Below are 24368 nucleotides of genomic sequence, written 5' to 3' on the forward strand. Positions count from 1 at the left end.
AAATGGTGTAAATGCTCGTGCATCTTAGGTTTTTAATTTTTCATCGAATATGTATGGCAACATTGCATCGAATTTGTATAGCCAGTGCTGAGGATAGGGGGGTCAGGGGGGTCACTGACCCGGGGGCCCTTGGCTATAGGGGCCCATAAAAAACAATTCAATTAAAAAAATTTCTAAGTGTTGATCCAACCTCTCCATTACCACACATTGTCATTAGTAGAGACAATAGTGAAAAAAGTCTATGAATGAAGTAAGGTAGAAGCAGTTTGAGTCTTTGACTGCCTGAATGTTAAATATATTTTTGTTGAGAATTTTTCATCTTTGCGTTCGAAAAGCTTCTGGATGTAACCAAAAAATGTGATTGCAACAGGGCAACATACAGCAATATGTATGTCATACAGATTTACACTATGGCATGCGCATCTATTTGCAACAGTGTGTCGGTTGTGATCAAATTTAGTTAACGAATTAAACATTTTCTATTTTATAAGACTTTCAAAATTTCTAAGAAAATTTCATTTTTATGCATTATGGTGTTAAGATATCAGTTTTGCTCAAATTATATCAAACAGCAAACAGAAGTAATAAATAGCCACCAGACAATGGCTTAGATAGGAAAATTCGTAGGAGAGTCCGGAAAATCCGACAAAAATCTAACAAGCATTTATATTTTTCATAAATATTAACATAACATAACGACTTCGGAACTGGAATAAATCAATCTTCTGATATATTAAGATATTCTTATGTTTATTTAGCTTTAAATTCTTTACCATAAAAACATAGCAGTTAGATAAACATGGACAACCATGTTAAATTTCCGACAAGACCAGAGGTTTTCCGATAATATAGCAGTTTAGCTCTACAGGGGTTTTTGCCCCATCTGACCCCCTCTATCTACGCCACTGCCACCAAAGCAAGTTAGCCACCAATAGCAATTTAAGCAATCGTCAATTTCAAAAATTCCAGGGGGAGCATTTCCCGTACCCCTTAGAAGCATCTGCCTTAGGCATGTTTTACTATTTATATTTTGTTCTGACCCGGAGCCTATAAATCCTCTCTGCGGCGCTGTGTATAGCCTATCAAACGTTGAAAAATCATGTATAGTAGAAACCCGCATAAAAGAACCTGTTTTTATAAGAACCTTGAGGCTTAAATTTAATCTTTTCAACCCTATAATTAAGAACCCCCAAGAGGCTGAAACTTGGAGAGGTTCTTATTTATAAGAAAAAGGGTTTTAAGAATTGTTTTTTTACACCCTATTCACACTGTCAAATTAAATAAGCTTAGAGTAAATCAGGTTATGGTAGCTATGTTGCATTCTAATTGTACAACCTAACAACACAAATTCATTTTATTGGCTAAAATTTAACTTAAAAAAACAAAGCTGGTTTAAGTGTGACCATTAGAATTCTTGCGGTGGAAAACATAACCTATTCTCAGGCTGCCAGAAAAAAACCTAGGTTCTTTTATGCGGGCTACTACTGTATTTTAACATGTTGACGTATTAGGCTTATTTCGAAAGTTTACGGCACACAAACAAAGTACCAAGTGCCATAACGCCCTCCTCTGTCCTCCCCTCTCCTGAAAAATAAATAAACCCCACATCGTGTGTGTTAGTGGGTATAGCAACGAGATTGGTTAATTTGGTAGCTTTTAAAAAAGCTGTTTTTGATTGTAGACGACGAGGAAACACTCGTTTGTGTATACGACAAGTTTACTTGCTGCTTGTGTACTTGGTAACGGCCTTGGTGCCCTCACTGACAGCATGCTTGGCAAGTTCACCGGGAAGGAGAAGCCTGACGGCGGTCTGGATTTCCCTCGACGTGATCGTTGCCTTCTTGTTGTAGTGGGCGAGACGCGAAGCTTCTTGAGCAATCCTTTCGAATATGTCGTTGACAAAGGAGTTCATGATGCTCATGGCCTTGCTTGAAACGCCGGTATCGGGATGGACTTGCTTAAGTACCTTGTAGATGTAAATCGAGTAGCTCTCCTTGCGCTTTTTCGACCTCTTCTTATCTCCAGAGGCAGCCTTGCTACCTTTCTTGCCAACTCCTGCTTTCTTCTCCCCCTTCTTGGCAACCTTTGGGGCCTGTTTTCCTCCTTTTGCTGGGGCGTCAGACATCTTGCTTGAAATGGAGAAATTTAAATTTCACTTGCGCGAACCTTCGATGGATAGACAAAGCAACAGTGATCTGGTCTTTTGGCGCCAATGCAAGCTTTTAGTATATTTGTTGGCAGCTGAGTGATTAGCTCGAAGGCCATGTGACACACGTCGATTCGCTGTCTCGTGTTCGCCTATTGTTCGCAGTCGATAGCGGGGGTGTTGATTGGTAGATCTCGAGTAAATGCCCTTTACAAATTTCCCACTTTGGCGGGCAAGCAGACAGTAGCGAACAAATTTGTTCATCTTACAGCAAGGGACCATTTCACATTTTTAATTTGAGAACTGCCAGTGTAGAAACATGTCTGGACGCGGAAAAGGAGGAAAAGCTAAGGCCAAGGCAAGGTCGAGGACATCCAGAGCTGGTCTTCAGTTCCCAGTCGGACGTATCCACAGATTGTTGAGAAAGGGAAACTATGCTGAACGAGTTGGATCGGGGGCTCCCGTCTATCTTGCAGCCGTACTCGAGTATCTTTCGGCAGAAATCTTGGAGTTGGCTGGCAATGCCGCCAGGGACAACAAAAAGTCAAGAATCATCCCTCGACACTTGCAGCTTGCAATTAGAAACGACGAGGAGCTGAACAAATTGCTGAGTGGAGTGACCATTGCTCAAGGTGGTGTCCTGCCCAACATTCAGGCAGTACTCTTACCAAAGAAGACCGAGCAGAAAGCTCCAAAATCATAAAGCTTCGACTCACTTGTTGGCCCGGCCCACTTGTTCATAAAAAACGGTTTTTTTAAAAACCACCACGAATACTGATTTGGTGTACCTGCTTGTCACACGCACGATAGGCACATTCTGTGTAGAGGCTATCAATGTACACATATCTGTCTAATTACATTTTGTGAAAAAGGCAATCGATTTACACACATCTAATAGCTTATTAGGATTGTAGGCTATATTCGGTTGGGAGTAGGTAGTGTTTGGCTGACATTCGATGTTTTCATGTTGCTTCTCGAGGGCTGTGCACCATTTAGACTAACATTCATAGCCTGAAATAATGATATGCGGCCTAATAAAAAAAATGCCTAAAGATAATGAGATACAACATTCAACAGCAAATAGCTAACTATGGTTTAAAAAAGGTTTAAAATGAAATAACCATGGTTATTTCAAATTGGTCATTAGAGGGTCTTTCTTTATCTTTATACTTTCCCGTGTGCAAGTGCTTTTTGTTTATCCTAGGGAGGCTATATAGTTACAGCTTCGTTTTTCAAAAGCCTCTCTGGTAGGAATTATAATATATTTTATTCACTCTTCTAAACAAAGTTGACATTTCGAATTCTTGCTGTCTGCCTACGAAATAACTTACCATTCTTTGTGTTCAAAAAATTGGCATGTATTAACTACTTCAACCGGGATATATAGATAGATATTAATTGTATGTTCTTTCATGCATGGTATAAAAGGGTCTTGATTGCAAAACGGTTGAGTTATAATGAGCGGAGTAAAATTTTCAATTAATCTATGGTGTTAATCGTGTGTTGTCACAAGGTTTAAAACATTGGGTAACATTGGCATTTTTAGTAGCTTTTAAAAAAGCTGTTTGTTTTGTTGAAGAAGGCGAGCCACTCCAGTCGTTCGTCCAGTAAACAGGACGACGCAACTTAACCGCCAAATCCGTACAATGTTCGGCCTTGTCTCTTCAAAGCGTAGACGACATCCATGGCGGTGACAGTCTTTCGCTTGGCATGTTCTGTGTATGTGACTGCATCACGAATGACGTTCTCGAGGAAAACCTTGAGAACACCTCGTGTCTCTTCGTAAATGAGACCAGAGATTCTCTTTACTCCTCCACGACGAGCCAATCGGCGAATGGCTGGCTTGGTGATGCCTTGGATGTTGTCACGAAGAATCTTTCGATGACGCTTGGCACCTCCTTTCCCAAGACCCTTTCCTCCTTTTCCTCTTCCAGACATGATTGATGAAAGTTTTGCAATGTAAGTCCAAACGACAGTACGCTAAGCAAGTGAACTGCGCAAATTGCTGAAGCTGCTGCAAACTGCAGGGTTTAGATTTAGTAGAAAAGGCGAACGTATTAGGAGCACTTTCCTTATCTTGCCTTGTTGGTTGCTTTGTTGGCGCCTTTTGTAACTCTACTGAAGCAAAGTGTACGAAAGTTCTACCGACGCTTTGTTCTACTATCCATTTTCTGATGACGTTTTATGCTTACGTTTTTTTTGAAAAGAATATCATACGAAATACTTGAGAATGTTTAAAATGTTTGCTCTTTCCAAAGCCATTTTTGAATTTTGTTTCACAAAAAGATTGTTCGCAAACATCATTTACGTAAAAAGTTGCTATTGTTGCCAATAACCAAGACAAATAATTCTCAAAATTAAGAGAGAGTAATTTAAAATTGTTGAATCCTCTAAAAATGTCGCGATTTCTGTTTCCCCCAACTTTTAATCAGATCGTAAAAACAAGATTACCTTCAGATCGTAAGTTCAGAACAAGACTACTGGCAGCTCGAAAGTTTAGGGAACAATCAGCCAATGGGCTTCCTGTTTTTGTCATCTGTCTTCTGTTCTCCCGGCATGTCACGTGGCTTGCTGAATGATTTCAAATTGAAGTCGAATGGCGCCATTTTGCAGATTGATATCCGTTGTGCCTACCGCTCAGTCACCACGCAAATTTCTTCGTTGAGGTATTAAAATGGCTCGTACAAAGCAGACTGCAAGAAAATCGACTGGAGGAAAAGCTCCTCGCAAACAATTGGCAACCAAGGCTGCACGAAAGAGTGCCCCAGCAACTGGAGGAGTAAAGAAACCTCACAGATATAGGCCCGGCACAGTTGCTCTGAGAGAGATTCGTAGATACCAGAAGTCGACCGAGTTGTTGATCAGGAAACTGCCCTTCCAAAGGCTCGTCCGAGAAATAGCCCAAGACTTCAAGACAGACTTGCGCTTTCAGAGCTCGGCAGTGATGGCCCTCCAAGAGGCATCAGAAGCTTACCTAGTTGGACTGTTTGAAGACACCAACTTGTGCGCCATTCATGCCAAACGTGTTACCATTATGCCAAAGGACATACAACTGGCCAGGAGGATTCGAGGGGAGAGAGCTTAATTCAACAAGCAAATTTCATCTTTGTCGATGAATTCTTTGAAAAAACGGTTTTTTTAAAAACCACCACGAACACCAGAGATTATATTTCTCCAGCCAGAATACACACGACATGGTCGACTCAAATCAGTTTACTTTTGTTCATATGTTTCATATATATGATCATGTGTATACACAAAATCTTTAGATATGTACAATTTGAAAACGTGAAGAAATAAATTTAAAGCAAGCATTATCTGAATGAAGGGAATTCTTAAAGAGGGAGGTTTTTAACAAGCAAACTACTTGGGTTGGGACTTCCTCCATATCTATGAATTGTCAACTTTCTTTAGAAGGCTGATTTATAGAGCATTAAATTTTTTGCACCAAGGAAACTAAGATATCCAAAACTGCATGTTTACTTATATCTCTACTTACTTACAAGTAGATCTTGCTCAACAGTGATTCAAGTCTTCAGTCCAAAGTATAACTTTACTACCAAGTTCTTTCTTGCTATCCATTCACAATTGCACAGCCAAGAGAGAATGGAGGGAATAACTCCTCACAAAATCACCTGTAATGTAAATCATTGCATACTGTGTACAATGGGATAATAAAAAATTACTTACCACATTTTCATACTGCTAGACTAACATTCAAGTAAATGTAAAAAGCAAATTTTTTCTCATGATCAACACTTTAGGCAAACAAGACAAATTAGCATGAAGGCTAAAATTGCACTCAAAACAATAATGCATGTATACATTATTGGTGCAAAAAGTTTTCAGATTCTGCTAACCCCATGTTAAGATTGATTGAAAATGTTGGGGTCATAGTAAATAAACAATATATAATATATATTCCCTATGCAGTTAAATCATAGCCAACCTCTCATAGCTAATCATAGCCGACAAAACTTAATGCTTGTATTCACATGATAAACTCTGATTGTGTAAATAGATTGTAAAAAAAGATTCTTCAAAGAGCAACTTCACAACCTACCAAAAATTGGCTTCATGAGAATAGACTAAATTTTTTACATGCTTATCATTAAGGTCATTGCCCAAGAAGATCCCCTCCTGTCAATCCAGTCTTGATATTTATAGTTTGAATTCAAAAGTGCAATTTCTATCACAATACCAAATGCTTTAGACTGTGTGGGACAAATACAAGTGCTCTTGCAGTTTTTGTTCTCAACATAATTTACTGACTTTTTAAACGATGAATCTTATTACCTATCTTGTAAGGGTTATTCAAGCTTAAGCATCACTACACAAGGGTTATGTATCTATGTGTTGTCCAAAGTTGTCTCTTGCTGTTTATTAATCTCAAAACCCATCAAAGGCAGCCCACCCCTACTGTCAAACCAGTTTTGAGGTATAGTGGGAATGCATATTGGCAAATGAAATGCTACTTCAATTTGCATAACTGACAGTTCCTAATAATACAACCAAAAATATATCATTAACTCTATCAATGCATTTGAGAGTGTGCATTTGCAATTGTGTAGTCAAAATAATTTAATGTGTGCTTGGCATTACCTGAAATTAGCTGAAATTGGCTGAAATGATGCTGAATCCTCCTATCTATATCGTAAATATAGAAGCTTGAAATGTAACCATAAAACTGTTAAGCTTGCTCTTTCATTTCTATCAAACTAATAGCAATATTATGCTTGCTTTAACAGCCAACATAGAACTTCAGAATTATTTCATGCCATTTTCCTAACAAGGTATTATTATTATTGTGCCAATCATTACAAGAACATCACAATCATTACAGGAAAGAACATCACAAAAAACAAAGTGGCAGACAAGGTTGAGTTGACTGTCACTGGCTTGGTGGGCCACCAGCTTTGAAAACTCTACATGTCATTTTTATGATATCAATGCAGCCGAAAGGGCTAATCCAGAACCGATGACCGACGATTTGGTAGCTTTTAAAAAAGCTGTTTGTTTATATGGTAAGTGGCAACATGACTTCGTTTTTCAACCCCTACTTCTTCGACTTTCCAGTCTTGGATTTCTTCCCAGCCGGTGATTTTGCTGTCTTCTTGCTGGCACTGGCAGCCTTTTTGGGTTTGCTCTTAACAGCAGCCGATGCCTTCTTACCAGCAGCCACTTTAGGCTTCTTTGCCACTTTGGCCTTGGGCTTCTTTGGTGACTTGTTGGCTCCACTGGCTTTCTTTGGTGTCGAGGCCTTCTTCTTTGCAGGGCTTTTCCTGGCTGAAGTGGCAGTCTTTTTGGCAGCAACCTTCTTCGCTGCTGCTGGCTTTTTCGCAACCTTTTTTGCAGCTACTGGCTTTTTCACTGCTGCAGGCTTCTTGGCGGCGGCAGGCAGCTTGAACGATCCTGAAGCCCCTACCCCTTTCGTTTGGATGAGAGAACCAGAGGCGACCAGTTTTTTCAAAGAGGCCTTAAGGTTTCTCTTCAGAGCACTCTCATCACCAAGACCTTTGTAATTAGACTGCAAATACTTGGCAATTTTCTGTCGCGATGACCCATTTCGCTCTTTCAAATTTCTGATTGCTTCCGCGATCATGTCCTTGTACGCAGGATGTGCAGCAGGCTTCTTTGGCGCCGCTGTCTTCTTCGCTTTCTTTGGTGATGTAGCAGACGAATCCATGTTACTTCTTCCCAGCTACTACTTCAATCAAAATGGTACCCAACTTTCACGAATGTTTCCTCACTGCCACTGCAGATAACAAATCAAAACAGCCCACCTTCGTTCGATGGAATATTTAAACCTCTTGCGATTAGGCGCCAAAACCCACGTGACCTTTAAAAGTTTAGGCCATCATGGCAGTCATTTTTGTGCTTCTTGCTAAAACTAATTGGCCCATATAGCCTTAGCCGTGGAAAATACAATCTTGAAAGCTTTCAAGTCAGCAATATCATGTTATATAGTTGCATTAATTGCTTTTGCAATGGGACTTTGGTGAATATTGAAGCAAAATATTCAATTTCAAGTGGTATTGTTCAACCTGCCTTCAAACGTTGTTTGGTTATTTGCTTTTGTAGTCGTCACACCACCTGTTCTTAACCATGAAAAGGCAAGTTTAAAATGTACATGCATTGATGGAATCAGAAAAATGTAGTAGCCTTTCTTGATGAGCACAAAAAACGCATAATTTGGGCCAAATTTGATTTGAAGAAACACAGTACAATTTTACCAACAAACTGTTTCTAATACTAACTTTTTTACCCCTCGGTCTAAAACATTGGCTTTATATTTTATTACATAATCTATCTGGCAATTTATTAAAAATCTTATTGCAATGGCTACTCTTGTGCCATCGATAACCGGCGGGGGCTCTCAATAAAGGTAGAGTCGAAAAGCTATCCCCCCCTCCCAATAAGCAGCAATTCTTGGGCGGGGTTCGGAGTTGACAAAACGAAAGGAAGTTAAGAAATATTTTAAAAGTAAAACAAACCTGTTTCAAGTTTAAGGCAAGAAAACTTTTTTAAAAAAGGAAACTATCACAGAATGACATTACGATGTGATCGAAGATAAATGGCAAAAGAATGCACTAATTGATGTTTGATTTTTTTTATTTCTATGCAGTGGTCTCAGTTATTAATTAGAAAAGGCCCCGCGAAAAGGCTTCTCTTGTCGAGAAGATGAAACAGAACTTCACCATAAAAATATGAGTAATGTTTTGTTTCCATGCATCTTATATTATACGTGGTAGGCAGAGGTCTTGAATGGTGTTTTCGATTGCTTAGAATAGAATACTTCTGATTTTATCAAAATTCTATGCTTAGAGGGTGATTGATCAACTACCATTTGATTATAATTCTTGTCCAAGTGCGAATGAGTCAATGTTTTTATGACGTACTAAATTAATTAAGACTTGATGTACTAGCTAATTTTGGAAGTTTCCATGCAAGATTGGACGCATTTATTAGATTTTTCCTCCATCGACCTACCAATTTGCAGTTTGAGCAAATCATATCGTTTGAAGCAATATAATCGAAAGCTTGGCGCACTAACAGAGAATTTTACAGATGGCGATATTTTGATCTTTTCTACGTTTTGACTGCAGAAAGTAAAAATTTCATTCCAAGTTCGCGATAATGAAGGTATATGTATTTCAACAGGATAAATTGCTGAGCTATGCTGACACCGCTGACACCGCTGACACAGGCATGTAAACCAAAATAGCTCAAACTGCTCGTATTTGTTTTATAAGGACAAAATTTAATGGCATGCAAGCATTAGTAAATTGCAACATTTAGGAACATTTTTGACAGAAAAGGTTTGGGTTGAAATAATACTAAAAACATTCCACAACTTGCAGTTATGTCAATCATACAGTGAGTGCCTAGAAATTTTGTGTGGATGTCAGTTGGAAGTAATATCATTTTCCATTTGAAAATGTAATTTACTTCTTGAATTGCTTGAATAGATCCAAATGCTATTTATCTTTTTCATTTATTTGAAAATAATATCAGTCCCCAAACAATGTTTCTAGGCCTAGATGGCCCCTAGCTTAAAACGTCAACAAAAGCTAACCCAATACAACTAAGCATGTGTTATATAAGGCTCTAATTACAAAAGGCTTCAATAAAATTATAACATAACCAACTAGGGGCAAACAATACTACTTAAGTTCATAAAAAAACGATAGCAATTTGTTTCCTTTTTTCAAACTATCAATAACATATTTGTAAAGCATAAAGTTGAAAAAGTAAGGATCTAAAAGTCATAGGGATTGTTGTTGCAAGAGCTGTTCTTTTTTCAGAAACAATTTATTGGGTTATTATCCATACAAACTTGTTGTTTTTATTGAAAAAGTTTACATTTGAAAATATCATGTTTATTTTATATAAAAAGCTTTGTCGTAAATAATCACAGCCTAGTTGCAATTCAATGGCATTAGGCGGCAACTAATCAAATATTATATATACACAACTCTACAATTTACTCTTCTCGATTGCAAGATCATAAGAGCTCATCCTAATTATAGGCAACGAACAGTGTTCTTGACAATTAATAATATAAGACAAGTATGGTTCAAAATTGAGTGTTGTCAAAGGCTGCGTATGTACACACATTTCTGTTTTTTAAGTTATATGGCCTTACAGGTTTTCAACAGATACCCTGCTGAATGATTAAACTAAAGGAAACGGTTATTTCTTAATGTTGTGGAATGTTAGGAACATGAAGGCTTCGTATTATATGAAATTTAGAACTAAGAGCATTCTTATAGGTTTTTTCACATATCTCTAAGAGCATTGTAAGCCGATATACGTCCAACGAACCCTCCTCGTAGTGGAATGTCGGGGGTTTTGTACAAATTATCGTGCAACGATGTATTCTGCAGATCGATGCTGACAGCCGAAAAATGGTGTAAATGCTCGTGCATCTTAGATTTTTAATTTTTCATCGAATATGTATGGCAACATTGCATCGAATTTGTATAGCCAGTGCTGAGGAGAGGGGGGTCAGGGGGGTCACTGACCCGGGGGCCCTTGGCTATAGGGGCCCATAAAAAACAATTCAATTAAAAAAATTTCTAAGTGTTAATCCAACCTCTCCATTACCACACATTGTCATTAGTAGAGACAATAGTGACAAAAGTCTATGAATGAAGTAAGGTAGAAGCAGTTTGAGTCTTTGACTGCCTGAATGTTAAATATATTTTTGTTGAGAATTTTTCATCTTTGCTTTCGAAAAGCTTCTGGATGTAACCAAAAAATGTGATTGCAACAGGGCAACATACAGCAATATGTATGTCATACATATTTACACTATGGCATGCGCATCTATTTGCAACAGTGTGTCGGTTGTGATCAAATTTAGTTAACGAATTAAACATTTTCCATTTTATAAGACTTTCAAAATTTCTAAGAAAATTTCATTTTTATGCATTATGGTGTTAAGATATTAGTTTTGCTCAAATTATATCAAACAGCAAACAGAAATAATAAATAGCCACCAGACAATGGCTTAGATAGGAAAATTCGTAGGAGAGTGAGAAACTATGATTTTCCGACAAAAATCTAACAAGCATTTATATTTTTCATAAATATTAACATAACATAACGACTTTGGAACTGGAATAAATCAATCTTCTGATATATTAAGATACTCTTATGTTTATTTAGCTTTAAATTCTTTACCATAAAAACATAGCAGTTAGATAAACATGGACAACCATGTTAAATTTCCGACAAGACCAGAGGTTTTCCGATAATATAGCAGTTTAGCTCTACAGGGGTTTTTTGCCCCATCTGACCCCCTCTATCTACGCCACTGCCACCAAAGCAAGTTAGCCACCAATAGCAATTTAAGCAATCGTCAATTTCAAAAATTCCAGGGGGAGCATTTCCCGTACCCCTTAGAAGCATCTGCCTTAGGCATGTTTTACTATTTATATTTTGTTCTGACCCGGAGCCTATAAATCCTCTCTGCGGCGCTGTGTATAGCCTATCAAACGTTGAAAAATCATGTACAGTAGAAACCCGCATAAAAGAACCTGTTTTTATAAGAACCTTGAGGCTTAAATTTAATCTTTTCAACCCTATAATTAAGAACCCCCAAGAGGCTGAAACTTGGAGAGGTTCTTATTTATAAGAAAAAGGGTTTTAAGAATTGTTTTTTTACAACCTATTCACACTGTCAAATTAAATAAGCTTAGAGTAAATCAGGTTATGGTAGCTATGTTGCATTCTAATTGTACAACCTAACAACACAAATTCATTTTATTGGCTAAAATTTAACTTAAAAAAACAAAGCTGGTTTAAGTGTGACCATTAGAATTCTTGCGGTGGAAAACATAACCTATTCTCAGGCTGCCAGAAAAAAACCTAGGTTCTTTTATGCGGGCTACTACTGTATTTTAACATGTTGACGTATTAGGCTTATTTCGAAAGTTTACGGCACACAAACAAAGTACCAAGTGCCATAACGCCCTCCTCTGTCCTCCCCTCTCCTGAAAAATAAATAAACCCCACATCGTGTGTGTTAGTGGGTATAGCAACGAGATTGGTTAATTTGGTAGCTTTTAAAAAAGCTGTTTTTGATTGTAGACGACGAGGAAACACTCGTTTGTGTATACGACAAGTTTACTTGCTGCTTGTGTACTTGGTAACGGCCTTGGTGCCCTCACTGACAGCATGCTTGGCAAGTTCACCGGGAAGGAGAAGCCTGACGGCAGTCTGGATTTCCCTCGAAGTGATCGTTGCCTTCTTGTTGTAGTGGGCGAGACGCGAAGCTTCTTGAGCAATCCTTTCGAAGATGTCGTTGACAAAGGAGTTCATGATGCTCATGGCCTTGCTTGAAACGCCGGTATCGGGATGGACTTGCTTAAGTACCTTGTAGATGTAAATCGAGTAGCTCTCCTTGCGCTTTTTTGACCTCTTCTTATCTCCAGAGGCAGCCTTGCCTCCTTTCTTGCCAACTCCTGCTTTCTTCTCCCCCTTCTTGGCAACCTTTGGGGCCTGTTTTCCTCCTTTTGCTGGGGCGTCAGACATCTTGAAATGAAGAAAATTGAATTTCGACTTGCGAGAACCTTCGATAGACAGAGCAACAGTGATCTGGTCTTTTGGCGCCAACGCAAGCTTCTAGTATATTTGTTGGCAGCTGAGTGATTAGCTCGAAGGCCATGTGACACACGTCGATTCGCTGTCTCGTGTTCGCCTATTGTTCACGGTCGATAGCGGGGGTGTTGATTGGTAGATCTCGAGTAATTTCCGTTTACAAAATTCCCACTTTGGCGGGCAAGCAGACAGTTGCGAACAAATTTGTTCATCTTACAGCAAGGGACCATTTCATATTTTCAATTTGCGAACTGCCAGCGTAGAAACATGTCTGGACGCGGAAAAGGAGGAAAAGCTAAGGCCAAGGCAAGGTCGAGGACATCCAGAGCTGGTCTTCAGTTCCCAGTCGGACGTATCCACAGATTGTTGAGAAAGGGAAACTATGCTGAACGAGTTGGATCGGGGGCTCCCGTCTATCTTGCAGCCGTACTCGAGTATCTTTCGGCAGAAATCTTGGAGTTGGCTGGCAATGCCGCCAGGGACAACAAAAAGTCAAGAATCATCCCTCGACACTTGCAGCTTGCAATTAGAAACGACGAGGAGCTGAACAAATTGCTGAGTGGAGTGACCATTGCTCAAGGTGGTGTCCTGCCCAACATTCAGGCAGTACTCTTACCAAAGAAGACCGAGCAGAAAGCTCCAAAATCATAAAGCTTGGACTCACTTGTTGGCCCGGCCCACTTGTTCATAAAAAACGGTTTTTTTAAAAACCACCACGAAAACTGATTTGGTGTACCTGCTTGTCACACGCACGATAGGCACATTCTGTGTAGAGGCTATCAATGTACACATATCTGTCTAATTACATTTTGTGAAAAAGGCAATCGATTTACACACATCTAATAGCTTATTAGGATTGTAGGCTACATTCGATTGGGAGTAGCTAGTGTTTGGCTGACATTCGATGTTTTCATGTTGCTTCTCGAGGGCTGTGCACCATTTAGACTAACATTCATAGCCTGAAATAATGATATGCGGCCTAATAAAAAAAATGCCTAAAGATAATGAGATACAACATTCAACAGCAAATAGCTAACTATGGTTTAAAAAAGGTTTAAAATGAAATAACCATGGTTATTTCAAATTGGTCATTAGAGGGTCTTTCTTTATCTTTATACTTTCCCGTGTGCAAGTGCTTTTTGTTTATCCTAGGGAGGCTATATAGTTACAGCTTCGTTTTTCAAAAGCCTCTCTGGTAGGAATTATAATATATTTTATTCACTCTTCTAAACAAAGTTGACATTTCGAATTCTTGCTGTCTGCCTACGAAATAACTTACCATTCTTTGTGTTCAAAAAATTGGCATGTATTAACTACTTCAACCGGGATATATAGATAGATATTAATTGTATGTTCTTTCATGCATGGTATAAAAGGGTCTTGATTGCAAAACGGTTGAGTTATAATGAGCGGAGTAAAATTTTCAATTAATCTATGGTGTTAATCGTGTGTTGTCACAAGGTTTAAAACATTGGGTAACATTGGCATTTTTAGTAGCTTTTAAAAAAGCTGTTTGTTTTCTTGAAGAAGGCGAGCCACTCCAGTCGTTCGTCCAGTAAACAGGACGACGCAACTTAACCGCCAAATCCGTACAATGTTCGGCCTTGTCTCTTCAAAGCGTAGACGACATCCATGGCGGTGACAGTCTTTCGCTTGGCATGTTCTGTGTATGTGACTGCATCACGAATGACGTTCTCGAGGAAAACCTTGAGAACACCTCGTGTCTCTTCGTAAATGAGACCAGAGATTCTCTTTACTCCTCCACGACGAGCCAATCGGCGAATGGCTGGCTTGGTGATGCCTTGGATGTTGTCACGAAGAATCTTTCGATGACGCTTGGCACCTCCTTTCCCAAGACCCTTTCCTCCTTTTCCTCTTCCAGACATGATTGATGAAAGTTTTGCAATGTAAGTCCAAACGACAGTACGCTAAGCAAGTGAACTGCGCAAATTGCTGAAGCTGCTGCAAACTGCAGGGTTTAGATTTAGTAGAAAAGGCGAACGTATTAGGAGCACTTTCCTTATCTTGCCTTGTTGGTTGCTTTGTTGGCGCCTTTCGTAACTCTGCTGAACCAAAGTGTACGAAAGTTCTACCGACGCTTTGTTCTACTATCCATTTTCTGATGACGTTTTATGCTTACGTTTTTTTTGAAAAGAATATCAGACGAAATACTTGAGAATGTTTAAAATGTTTGCTCTTTCCAAAGCCATTTTTGAATTTTGTTTCACAAAAAGATTGTTCGCAAACATCATTCACGTAAAAAGTTGCTATTGTTGCCAATAACCAAGACAAACAATTCTCAAAATTAAGAGAGAGTAATTTAAAATTGTTGAATCCTCTAAAAATGTCGCGATTTCTGTTTCCCCCAACTTTTAATCAGATCGTAAAAACAAGATTACCTTCAGATCATAAGTTCAGAACAAAACTACTGGCAGCTCGAAAGTTTAGGGAACAATCAGCCAATGGGCTTTTTGTTTTTGTCATCTGGCTTCTGTTCTCGCGGCATGTCACGTGGCTTGCACAATTATTTCAAATTGAAGTCGAATGGCGCCATTTTGCAGATTGATATCCGTTGTGCCTACCCCTCAGTCACCACGCAAATTTCTTCGTTGAGGTATCAAAATGGCTCGTACAAAGCAGACTGCAAGAAATCGACAGGAGGAAAAGCTCCTCGCAAACAATTGGCAACCAAGGCTGCACGAAAAAGTGCCCCGGCAACTGGAGGTGTAAAGAAGCCACACAGATACAGGCCCGGCACAGTTGCTCTGAGAGAAATTCGTAGATACCAGAAGTCGACCGAGTTGTTGATCAGGAAGCTGCCCTTCCAAAGGCTCGTCCGAGAAATAGCCCAAGACTTCAAGACAGACTTGCGCTTTCAGAGCTCGGCAGTGATGGCCCTCCAAGAGGCATCAGAAGCTTACCTAGTTGGACTGTTTGAAGACACCAACTTGTGCGCCATTCATGCCAAACGTGTTACCATTATGCCAAAGGACATACAACTGGCCAGAAGGATTCGAGGGGAGAGAGCTTAATTCAACAAGCAAATTTCATCTTTGTCGATGAATTCTTTGAAAAAAACGGTTTTTTTAAAAACCACCACGAACACCAGAGATTATATTTCTCCAGCCAGAATACACACGACATGGTCGACTCAAATCAGTTTACTCTTGTTCATATGTTTCATATATATGTTCATGTGTATACACAAAACCTTTAGATATGTACAATTTGAAAACGTGAAGAAATAAATTTAAAGCAAGCATTATCTGAATGAAGGGAATTCTTAAAGAGGGAGGTTTTTAACAAGCAAACTACTTGGGCTGGGACTTCCTCCATATCTATGAATTGTCAACTTTGCTTAGAAGGCTGATTTATAGAGCATTAAATTTTTTCCTTCCCTGTTTATAAGTCATTCCAAATTTCAGCACCAAGGAAACTAAGATATCCAAAACTGCATGTTTACTTATATCTCTACTTACTTACAAGTAGATCTTGCTCAACAGTGATTAAAGTCTTCAGTCCAAAGTATAACTTTACTACCAAGTTCTTTCTTGCTATCCATTCACAATTGCACAGCCAAGAAAGAATGGAGTGAATAACTCCTCACAAAATCACCTGTAATGTAAATCATTACATACTGTGTACAATGGGATAATAAAAAATTACTTACCACATTTTCATACTGCTAGACTAACATTCAAGTAAATGTAAAATGCAAATTTTTTCTCATGATCAACACTTTAGGCAAACAAGACAAATTAGCATGAAGGCTAAAATTGCACTCAAAACAATAATGCATGTATACATTATTGGTGCAAAAAGTTTTCAGATTCTGCTAACCCCATGTTAAGATTGATTGAAAATGTTGGGGTCATAGTAAATAAACAATATATAATATATATTCCCTATGCAGTTAAATCATAGCCAACCTCTCATAGCCAATCATAGACGACTAGACTTAATGCTTGTATTCAAATGATAAACTCTGATTGTGTAAATAGATTGTAAAAAAGATTCTTCAAAGAGCAACTTCACAACCTACCAAAAATTGGCTTCATGAGAATAGACTAAATTTTTTACATGCTTATCATTAAGGTCATTGCCCAACAAGATCCCCTCCTGTCAATCCAGTCTTAATATTTATAGTTTGAATTCAAAAGTGCAATTTCTATCACAATACCAAATGCTTTAGACTGTGTGGGACAAATACAAGTGCTCTTGCAGTTTTTGTTCTCAACATAATTTACTGACTTTTTAAACGATGAATCTTATTACCTATCTTGTAAGGGTTATTCAAGCTTAAGCATCACTACACAAGGGATATGTAGCTATGTGTTGTCCAAAGTTGTCTCTTGCTGTTTATTAATCTCAAAACCCATCAAAGGCAGCCCACCCCTACTGCCAAACCAGTTTTGAGGTAAAGTGGGAATGCACATTGGCAAATGAAATGCTACTTCAATTTGCATAACTGACAGCTCCTAATAATATAACCAAAAATATATCATTAACTCTATCAATGCATTTTTTGCTTGTTTTCAAGAGAGTGTGCATTTGCAATTGTGTAGTCAAAATAATTTAATGAGTGCTTGGCATTACCTGAAATTGGCTGAAATGATGCTGAATCCTCCTATCTATATCATAAATATAGAAGCTTGAAATGTAACCATAAAACTGTTAAGCTTGCTCTTTCATTTCTATCAAACTAATAGCAATATTATGCTTGCTTTAACAGCCAACATAGAACTTCAGAATTATTTCATGCCATTTTCCTAACAAGGTTTTACTATTATTGTGCCAATCATTACAAGAACATCACAATCATTACAGGAAAGAACATCACAAAAAACAAAGTGGCAGACAAGGTTGAGTTGACTGTCACTGGCTTGGTGGGCCACCAGCTTTGAAAACTCTACATGTCATTTTTATGATATAAATGCAGCCGAAAGGGCTAATCCAGAACCGATGACCGACGATTTGGTAGCTTTTAAAAAAGCTGTTTGTTTATATGGTAAGTGGCAACATGACTTCGTTTTTCAACTCCTACTTCTTCGACTTTCCAGTCTTGGATTTCTTCCCAGCCGGTGATTTTGCTGTCTTTTTGCTGGCACTGGCAGCCTTTTTGTGTTTGCTCTTAACAGCAGCCGATGCCTTCTTACCAGCAGCCACTTTAGGCTTCTTTGCCACTTTGGCCTTGGGCTTCTTTGGTGACTTGTTGGCTCCACTGGCTTTCTTTGGTGTCGAGGCCTTCTTCTTTGCAGGGCTTTTCTTGGCTGAAGAGGCAGTCTTTTTGGCAGCAACCTTCTTCGCTGCTGCTGGCTTTTTCGCAACCTTTTTTGCAGCTACTGGCTTTTTCACTGCTGCCGGCTTCTTGGCGGCGGCAGGCAGCTTGAACGATCCTGAAGCCCCTACCCCTTTCGTTTGGATGAGAGAACCAGAGGCGACCAGTTTTTTCAAAGAGGCCTTAAGGTTTCTCTTCAGAGCACTCTCATCACCAAGACCTTTGTAATTAGACTGCAAATACTTGGCAATTTTCTGTCGCGATGACCCATTTCGCTCCTTCAAATTTCTGATTGCTTCCGCGATCATGTCCTTGTACGCAGGATGTGCAGCAGGCTTCTTTGGCGCCGCTGTCTTCTTCGCTTTCTTTGTGATCTTGCAGTTTTTGTTCTCAACATAATTTACTGACTTTTTAAACGATGAATCTTATTACCTATCTTGTAAGGGTTATTCAAGCTTAAGCATCACTACACAAGGGTTATGTATCTATGTGTTGTCCAAAGTTGTCTCTTGCTGTTTATTAATCTCAAAACCCATCAAAGGCAGCCCACCCCTATAGACAGGACATATAGCCTGACAATCTGACATTCAAGCTAATGTTTACTTTCTCAACGGATTCTTGTAGTAGGGAGTCCAGGCTTTGATAATCTGTCAGGTGACTTTTTTGAAAATGTCTGGATTTCACGGGACTGATGACGTCATTTAAGGGTAAAAAATCAGACAAAATCATCGCTAGCTCTTTACTGGAGTGTTATTTTTTCACGCAAATTACACACATTGACTTGTCTCGTTGCAAGCTTTCAATCGATGTATATTTAAGCATTATTTGCTGCCATCAGTATTTTTATTATGACGTCATCAAAAAATTTACATGACGTCATCAAAGATCTTACTGCCATAGAATGATGCATTGGCATAACTTTTTTTTATTGTGGCGCTGGATATCAGCAAAAGAATTTCTTCCATAATTTTTTCATCCAAATAATTTGTAATTTGATAATTTAAATTAAATTTTTGCGCACCGCAATAGCCAAGGAAGTTCGAATAAGGTAGTCACTACCTGACGAGTGGATCATTTCTTCCTCGGAAGGCATTATTGTCTGGTTCAGAGTCACGATCCAACTCTGAACCGGACAATAAGTTCTCTGCATCTGCATTTGGCTTTTGCACTGAGTTGGAAGAATGTCTTCGCACTATTATAGGCTGTCCAAGATGTCTTCACACTATAGGTCTTTAGCGCTGGGTATGAAGGTGCATGATTTTCTTCATGGGTAAATTCATCTTCTAAGTCATTTGCATATCCTTGTGCTGCAAAGGAAGCTTTCTTTTCACAACTTGGATGTCTTTTTGACTTCTTTTAAGGTGGGGAAGCTGTTTTCTTGTGGACCATTTATACTTTAAACGATCAAGTATGTCGTCCAAATTTTAACTGCAGGCTTTTGGCTTTTGGAACATGCCTTGTAGTAATTGCATCCAAACACTGTAGCCAAAATAACCTTGTTAAGTTGACACAATTTAATTCGTCTCTGATTGAATGATTGTGGAACTGCTGCAGATGATTCTGTTTTCAGAATTGATAAATACGATTCCTTGACTCTAAGCGGCTTTAATGTAGTGTTCCACTATGTTCTACAGTTTCGCGAATGTCTTTACATCTGCGATAACTCTTTCTGAGAGTCTCAGCCCATAATTCCATGGATCTGTGGAAGAACACAGCAAATTTTTGAACCAAACGTTTGAACGATGCCTCAAATCTCGACGGTTTGTTTGTTGTTTATGCCATAAACCACTCATTTGTGGGTTTGCACTTCTGCATTGCATGAACAAGCAGCACAAATACATCAGTATCCTTTGCAACAAGAACTATTTTGCATCTTGCGAGTTAGCATGCAAAATCATTCTGGTTTCAGCCTTTTTATGGTTACATCTTGGAAGGACTTCTATTTGCTTTTTGAAGTCTCCCATGTTTCTTCTCCGTAAGTTATAACCAATGGAATTGTCTGGAACCCCCTTGAGCCTCAGCGCTTCGAAATAATTTTGGAGTAAGTTTTATTAGATTCTCTTTGTTTGCATCATTGTAAAAAACTCTTTTTATCTTGGAGTATCTTTTGCTTTAAACCTTTTTTACGCACTTGCCTTGATGACTCACCTCTACTTTGTTGTGCGCACAAAAATCCAAGAAAACATCGAAAGCAGTCTCAATAATGAACGAAGACCACCAAGGTTTCGAGACTGGCAAGGCTGTCTTTATCGAAAAGGCATTTGCACATCTCATCAAAACCATAGCTCTAGTCTTGCAACTCCTGACGGTGTACTGTGACGAGGAAATGAAGTTGTTCCTCTTAATTTCATGTTCAAGGAGTCAAATCCATATGTAAATCTACCACCAGAAAACGCCAGATTGTATTGATGAGATGGTCATATTTCGCAGCGGAATATAGTCTTATTGAAAAAAGTCATGTACCTTAAGCCCAGCGCGAGGGCATCTTGGATAGCCTATAGTTCCAAGACATTCTCGCGACTTAGTGCAACAGTCAAATGCAGATGCAAAGAACTTATTGTCCGGTTCAGAGTGGGAGCAAGACTTTGCAACTACGAAGGAAGAAGTGACTGCATCGACAGATAGCACTACCTTATTCGAACTTTGGCTACTGCAGTTCGCACAAACGTAATTTAAATGATCTAAATACTAATTATTTGATTGAAAAAATATGGAGGAAATGGTTTTGCTGACATCCAGCCTCATATTAATACAAAGTTTGGCCAACTTATCATTTAATGACAATAAAATCTTTGATGACGTCATGCACAATTTTTGATGACGTCATAATGAAATACTGATGGCGGCAAATCATTCTTAAATATACATTCATTAAAAGCTTGCAACGAGATGAGTCAAAATATGTAATTTGCGTCAAAAAATAACACTCCAGTAAAGAGTTAGCGATGATTTTGTCTGATTTTTTACCGTTAAATGATGCCATCAGTCACGTGACACCCAGGCATTTTCACAAAAGTCACCTGGCAGATTATGAAAGCCTAGACTCCCTACTACAAGAATCCGTTGTGAAAGCAAACATTAGCTTGAATGTCAGATTGTCAGGCTATATGTCCTGTCTACTACTGTCAAACCAGTTTTGAGGTATAGTGGGAATGCACATTGGCAAATGAAATGCTACTTCAATTTGCATAACTGACAGCTCCTAATAATACAACCAAAAATATATCATTAACTCTATCAATGCATTTTTTGCTTATTTTCAAGAGGGTGTGCATTTGCAATTGTGTAGTCAAAGTAATTTAATGAGTGCTTGGCATTACCTGAAATTAGCTGAAATTGGCTGAAATGATGCTGAATCCTCCTATCTATTTCTGAAGCCCCTACCCCTTTCGTTTGGATGAGAGAACCAGAGGCGACCAGTTTTTTCAAAGAGGCCTTAAGGTTTCTCTTCAGAGCACTCTCATCACCAAGACCTTTGTAATTAGACTGCAAATACTTGGCAATTTTCTGTCGCGATGACCCATTTCGCTCCTTCAAATTTCTGATTGCTTCCGCGATCATGTCCTTGTACGCAGGATGTGCAGCAGGCTTCTTTGGCGCCGCTGCCTTCTTCGCTTTCTTTGGTGATGTAGCAGACGAATCCATGTTACTTCTTCCCAGCTACTACTTCAATCAAAATGGTACCCAACTTTCACGAGAGTTTCCTCACTCCACTGCAGATAACAAATCAAAACAACCCACCTTCGTTCGATGGAATATTTAAACCTCTTGCGATTAGGCGCCAAAACCCACGTGACCTTTAAAAGTTTAGGCCATCATGGCAGTCATTTTTGTGCTTCTTGCTAAAATTAATTGGCCCATATAGCCTTAGCCGTGGCAAATACAATCTTGAAAGCTTTCAAGTCAGCAATATCATGTTATATAGTTGCATTAATTGCTTTTGCAATGGGACTTTGGTGATTATTGAAGCAAAATATTCAATTTCAAGTGGTATTGCTCAACCTGCCTTCAAAGGTTGTTTGGTTATTTGCTTTTGCAGTCGTCACACCACCTGTTCTTAACTATGAAAAGGCAACTTTGAAACGAACATGCATTGATGGAATCAGAAAAATGTAGTAGCCTTTCTTGATGACCACAAAAAACGCATAATTTGGGCCAAATTTGATTTTTAAGAAACACAGTACAATTTTACCAGCAAACTGTTTCGAATACTAACTTTTTTACCCTTCGGTCTAAAACATTGGCTTTACATTTGATTACATAATCTATCTGGCAATTCATTAAAAATCTTACTGCAATGGCTACTCTTGTGTCATCGATAACCGGCGGGGGCTCTCAATAAAGGTAGAGTCGAAAAGCTATCCCCCCCTCCCAATAAGCCATGTGACATACGTCGATTCGCTGTCTCATGTTCGCTTATTGTTCGCGGTCGATAGCGGGGGTGTTGATTGGTAGATCTCGAGTAAATGCCGTTTACAAATTTCCCACTTTGGCGGGCAAGCAGACAGTTGCGAACAAATTTGTTCATCTTACAGCAAGGGACCATTTCATATTTTAAATTTGAGAACTGCCAGTGTAGAAACATGTCTGGACGCGGAAAAGGAGGAAAAGCTAAGGCCAAGGCAAGGTCGAGGACATCCAGAGCTGGTCTTCAGTTCCCAGTCGGACGTATCCACAGATTGTTGAGAAAGGGAAACTATGCTGAACGAGTTGGATCGGGGGCTCCCGTCTATCTTGCAGCCGTACTCGAGTATCTTTCGGCAGAAATCTTGGAGTTGGCTGGCAATGCCGCCAGGGACAACAAAAAGTCAAGAATCATCCCTCGACACTTGCAGCTTGCAATTAGAAACGACGAGGAGCTGAACAAATTGCTGAGTGGAGTGACCATTGCTCAAGGTGGTGTCCTGCCAAACATTCAGGCAGTACTCTTACCAAAGAAGACCGAGCAGAAAGCTCCAAAATCATAAAGCTTCGACTCACTTGTTGGCCCGGCCCACTTGTTCATAAAAAACGGTTTTTTTAAAAACCACCACGAAAACTGATTTGGTGTACCTGCTTGTCACACGCACGATAGGCACATTCTGTGTAGAGGCTATCGATGTACACATATCTATCTAATTACATTTTGTGAAAAAGGCAATCGATTTACACACATCTAATAGCTTATTAGGATTGTAGGCTATATTCGATTGGGAGTAGGTAGTGTTTGGCTGACATTCGATGTTTTCATGTTGCTTCTCGAGGGCTGTGCACCATTTAGACTAACATTCATAGCCTGAAATAATGATATGCAGCCTAATAAAAAAATGCATAAAGATAATGAGGTACAGCATACAACAGCAAATAGCTAACTATGGTTTAAAAAAGGTTTAAAATAAAATAACCATGGTTATTTCAAGTTGGTTATTAGGAGGTCTTTCATTATCTTTATACTTTCCCGTGTGCAAGTGCTATTTGTTTATCCTAGGGAGGCTATATAGTTTCAGCTTCGTTTTTCAAAAGCCTCTCTGGTAGGAATTATAATATCTTTTATTCAGTCTTCTAAACAAAGTTGACATTTCGAATTCTTGCTGTCTGCCTACGAAATAACTTACCATTCTTTGTGTTCAAAAAATTGGCATGTACTTCTTCGACCGGGACATATAGATAGATATTAATTGTATGTTCTTTCATGCATGGTATAAAAGGGTCTTGATTTCAAAACGGTTGAGTTATAATGAGCGAAGTAAAATTTTCAATTAATCTATTGTGTTAATCGTGTGTTGTCACAAGGTTTAAAACATTGGGTAACATTGGCATTTTTAGTAGCTTTTAAAAAAGCTGTTTGTTTTGTTGAAGAAGGCGAGCCACTCCAGTCGTTCGTCTAGTAAACAAGACGACGCAACTTAACCGCCAAATCCGTACAATGTTCGGCCTTGTCTTTTCAAAGCGTAGACGACATCCATGGCGGTGACAGTCTTTCGCTTGGCATGTTCTGTGTATGTGACTGCATCACGAATGACGTTCTCGAGGAAAACCTTGAGAACACCTCGTGTCTCTTCGTAAATGAGACCAGAGATTCTCTTTACTCCGCCACGACGAGCCAATCGGCGAATGGCTGGCTTGGTGATGCCTTGGATGTTGTCACGAAGAATCTTTCGATGACGCTTGGCACCTCCTTTGCCAAGACCCTTTCCTCCTTTTCCTCTTCCAGACATGATTGATGAAAGTTTTGCAATGTAAGTCCAAACGACAATACGCTAAACAAGTGAACTGCGTAAATTGCTGAAGCTGCTGCCAACTGCAGGGTTTAGATTCAGTAGAAAAAGCGAACGTATTAGGAGCACTTTCTTTATCTTG

General features: G+C 39.0%; 11 protein-coding genes and 1 pseudogene across 11 annotated transcripts; 5 read left to right on the plus strand and 7 right to left on the minus strand.

The window, feature by feature from the left end:
- Window positions 1-1252: 1252 nt before the first annotated feature.
- On the minus strand, window positions 1253-2203 carry LOC135686495 (histone H2B). The gene has a single exon (XM_089110697.1). It carries the CDS (start codon window positions 2123-2125, stop codon window positions 1718-1720), a length of 408 nt encoding a protein of 135 aa, XP_088966823.1. The 5' UTR covers window positions 2126-2203; the 3' UTR covers window positions 1253-1717.
- Window positions 2204-2419: 216 nt separating this feature from the next.
- LOC135693115 (histone H2A) lies at window positions 2420-3527 on the plus strand. The gene has a single exon (XM_089110698.1). The coding sequence runs from the start codon at window positions 2466-2468 to the stop codon at window positions 2847-2849; it is 384 nt and encodes a 127-aa protein (XP_088966824.1). The 5' UTR covers window positions 2420-2465; the 3' UTR covers window positions 2850-3527.
- A 245-nt stretch (window positions 3528-3772) lies between these two features.
- On the minus strand, window positions 3773-4084 carry LOC148959479 (histone H4). The gene has a single exon (XM_089110931.1). It carries the CDS (start codon window positions 4082-4084, stop codon window positions 3773-3775), a length of 312 nt encoding a protein of 103 aa, XP_088967057.1.
- Window positions 4085-4746: 662 nt separating this feature from the next.
- On the plus strand, window positions 4747-5322 carry LOC148959480 (histone H3). Its single transcript, XM_089110696.1, has one exon. The coding sequence runs from the start codon at window positions 4821-4823 to the stop codon at window positions 5229-5231; it is 411 nt and encodes a 136-aa protein (XP_088966822.1). The 5' UTR covers window positions 4747-4820; the 3' UTR covers window positions 5232-5322.
- A 1578-nt stretch (window positions 5323-6900) lies between these two features.
- Window positions 6901-8543, minus strand: LOC148959481 (uncharacterized). The gene has a single exon (XM_089110691.1). The coding sequence runs from the start codon at window positions 7830-7832 to the stop codon at window positions 7203-7205; it is 630 nt and encodes a 209-aa protein (XP_088966817.1). The 5' UTR covers window positions 7833-8543; the 3' UTR covers window positions 6901-7202.
- Window positions 8544-11169: 2626 nt separating this feature from the next.
- Window positions 11170-12767, minus strand: LOC148959482 (histone H2B pseudogene; annotated as a pseudogene).
- Window positions 12768-12904: 137 nt separating this feature from the next.
- LOC148959483 (histone H2A) lies at window positions 12905-13565 on the plus strand. The gene has a single exon (XM_089110692.1). The coding sequence runs from the start codon at window positions 13019-13021 to the stop codon at window positions 13400-13402; it is 384 nt and encodes a 127-aa protein (XP_088966818.1). The 5' UTR covers window positions 12905-13018; the 3' UTR covers window positions 13403-13565.
- Window positions 13566-14325: 760 nt separating this feature from the next.
- LOC148959484 (histone H4) lies at window positions 14326-14637 on the minus strand. The gene has a single exon (XM_089110932.1). It carries the CDS (start codon window positions 14635-14637, stop codon window positions 14326-14328), a length of 312 nt encoding a protein of 103 aa, XP_088967058.1.
- A 618-nt stretch (window positions 14638-15255) lies between these two features.
- On the plus strand, window positions 15256-15783 carry LOC148959485 (histone H3-like). The gene has a single exon (XM_089110933.1). The coding sequence runs from the start codon at window positions 15256-15258 to the stop codon at window positions 15781-15783; it is 528 nt and encodes a 175-aa protein (XP_088967059.1).
- Window positions 15784-17679: 1896 nt separating this feature from the next.
- On the minus strand, window positions 17680-21733 carry LOC148959486 (uncharacterized). Its single transcript, XM_089110934.1, has 3 exons — window positions 21350-21733; window positions 20493-20620; window positions 17680-18436 (listed from the first exon to the last, which is right to left on the minus strand). Exons 1-3 carry the CDS (start codon window positions 21672-21674, stop codon window positions 17792-17794), a joined length of 1098 nt encoding a protein of 365 aa, XP_088967060.1. The 5' UTR covers window positions 21675-21733; the 3' UTR covers window positions 17680-17791.
- Window positions 21734-22521: 788 nt separating this feature from the next.
- On the plus strand, window positions 22522-23254 carry LOC135693086 (histone H2A). The gene has a single exon (XM_065211472.2). It carries the CDS (start codon window positions 22613-22615, stop codon window positions 22994-22996), a length of 384 nt encoding a protein of 127 aa, XP_065067544.1. The 5' UTR covers window positions 22522-22612; the 3' UTR covers window positions 22997-23254.
- Window positions 23255-23914: 660 nt separating this feature from the next.
- LOC148959487 (histone H4) lies at window positions 23915-24226 on the minus strand. Its single transcript, XM_089110935.1, has one exon. It carries the CDS (start codon window positions 24224-24226, stop codon window positions 23915-23917), a length of 312 nt encoding a protein of 103 aa, XP_088967061.1.
- Between the last annotated feature and the right edge of the window lie 142 nt (window positions 24227-24368).

This window comes from Rhopilema esculentum, chromosome 10, assembly GCF_057945365.1.
Source record: "Rhopilema esculentum isolate cy_ngs chromosome 10, ASM5794536v1, whole genome shotgun sequence".
Lineage (NCBI taxonomy): Eukaryota > Metazoa > Cnidaria > Scyphozoa > Rhizostomeae > Rhizostomatidae > Rhopilema > Rhopilema esculentum.

Excerpts from the sequence above, each read along its gene's own strand:
- LOC135686495 (XM_089110697.1), bottom strand. The coding sequence starts at position 2,125 with ATGTCTGACGCCCCAGCAAAAGGAGGAAAACAGGCCCCAAAGGTTGCC.
- LOC135693115 (XM_089110698.1), top strand. The coding sequence starts at position 2,466 with ATGTCTGGACGCGGAAAAGGAGGAAAAGCTAAGGCCAAGGCAAGGTCG.
- LOC148959479 (XM_089110931.1), bottom strand. The coding sequence starts at position 4,084 with ATGTCTGGAAGAGGAAAAGGAGGAAAGGGTCTTGGGAAAGGAGGTGCC.
- LOC148959480 (XM_089110696.1), top strand. The coding sequence starts at position 4,821 with ATGGCTCGTACAAAGCAGACTGCAAGAAAATCGACTGGAGGAAAAGCT.
- LOC148959481 (XM_089110691.1), bottom strand. The coding sequence starts at position 7,832 with ATGGATTCGTCTGCTACATCACCAAAGAAAGCGAAGAAGACAGCGGCG.
- LOC148959483 (XM_089110692.1), top strand. The coding sequence starts at position 13,019 with ATGTCTGGACGCGGAAAAGGAGGAAAAGCTAAGGCCAAGGCAAGGTCG.
- LOC148959484 (XM_089110932.1), bottom strand. The coding sequence starts at position 14,637 with ATGTCTGGAAGAGGAAAAGGAGGAAAGGGTCTTGGGAAAGGAGGTGCC.
- LOC148959485 (XM_089110933.1), top strand. The coding sequence starts at position 15,256 with ATGTCACGTGGCTTGCACAATTATTTCAAATTGAAGTCGAATGGCGCC.
- LOC148959486 (XM_089110934.1), bottom strand. The coding sequence starts at position 21,674 with ATGGATTCGTCTGCTACATCACCAAAGAAAGCGAAGAAGGCAGCGGCG. Across the intron at positions 20,621-21,349 it reads CCAATTTCAGCTAATTTCAG|TTGCAAAGTCTTGCTCCCAC; the intron begins GTAATGCCAAGC and ends CTTCCTTCGTAG. Across the intron at positions 18,437-20,492 it reads GCCCTCGCGCTGGGCTTAAG|TCAGTAAATTATGTTGAGAA; the intron begins GTACATGACTTT and ends TCGTTTAAAAAG.
- LOC135693086 (XM_065211472.2), top strand. The coding sequence starts at position 22,613 with ATGTCTGGACGCGGAAAAGGAGGAAAAGCTAAGGCCAAGGCAAGGTCG.
- LOC148959487 (XM_089110935.1), bottom strand. The coding sequence starts at position 24,226 with ATGTCTGGAAGAGGAAAAGGAGGAAAGGGTCTTGGCAAAGGAGGTGCC.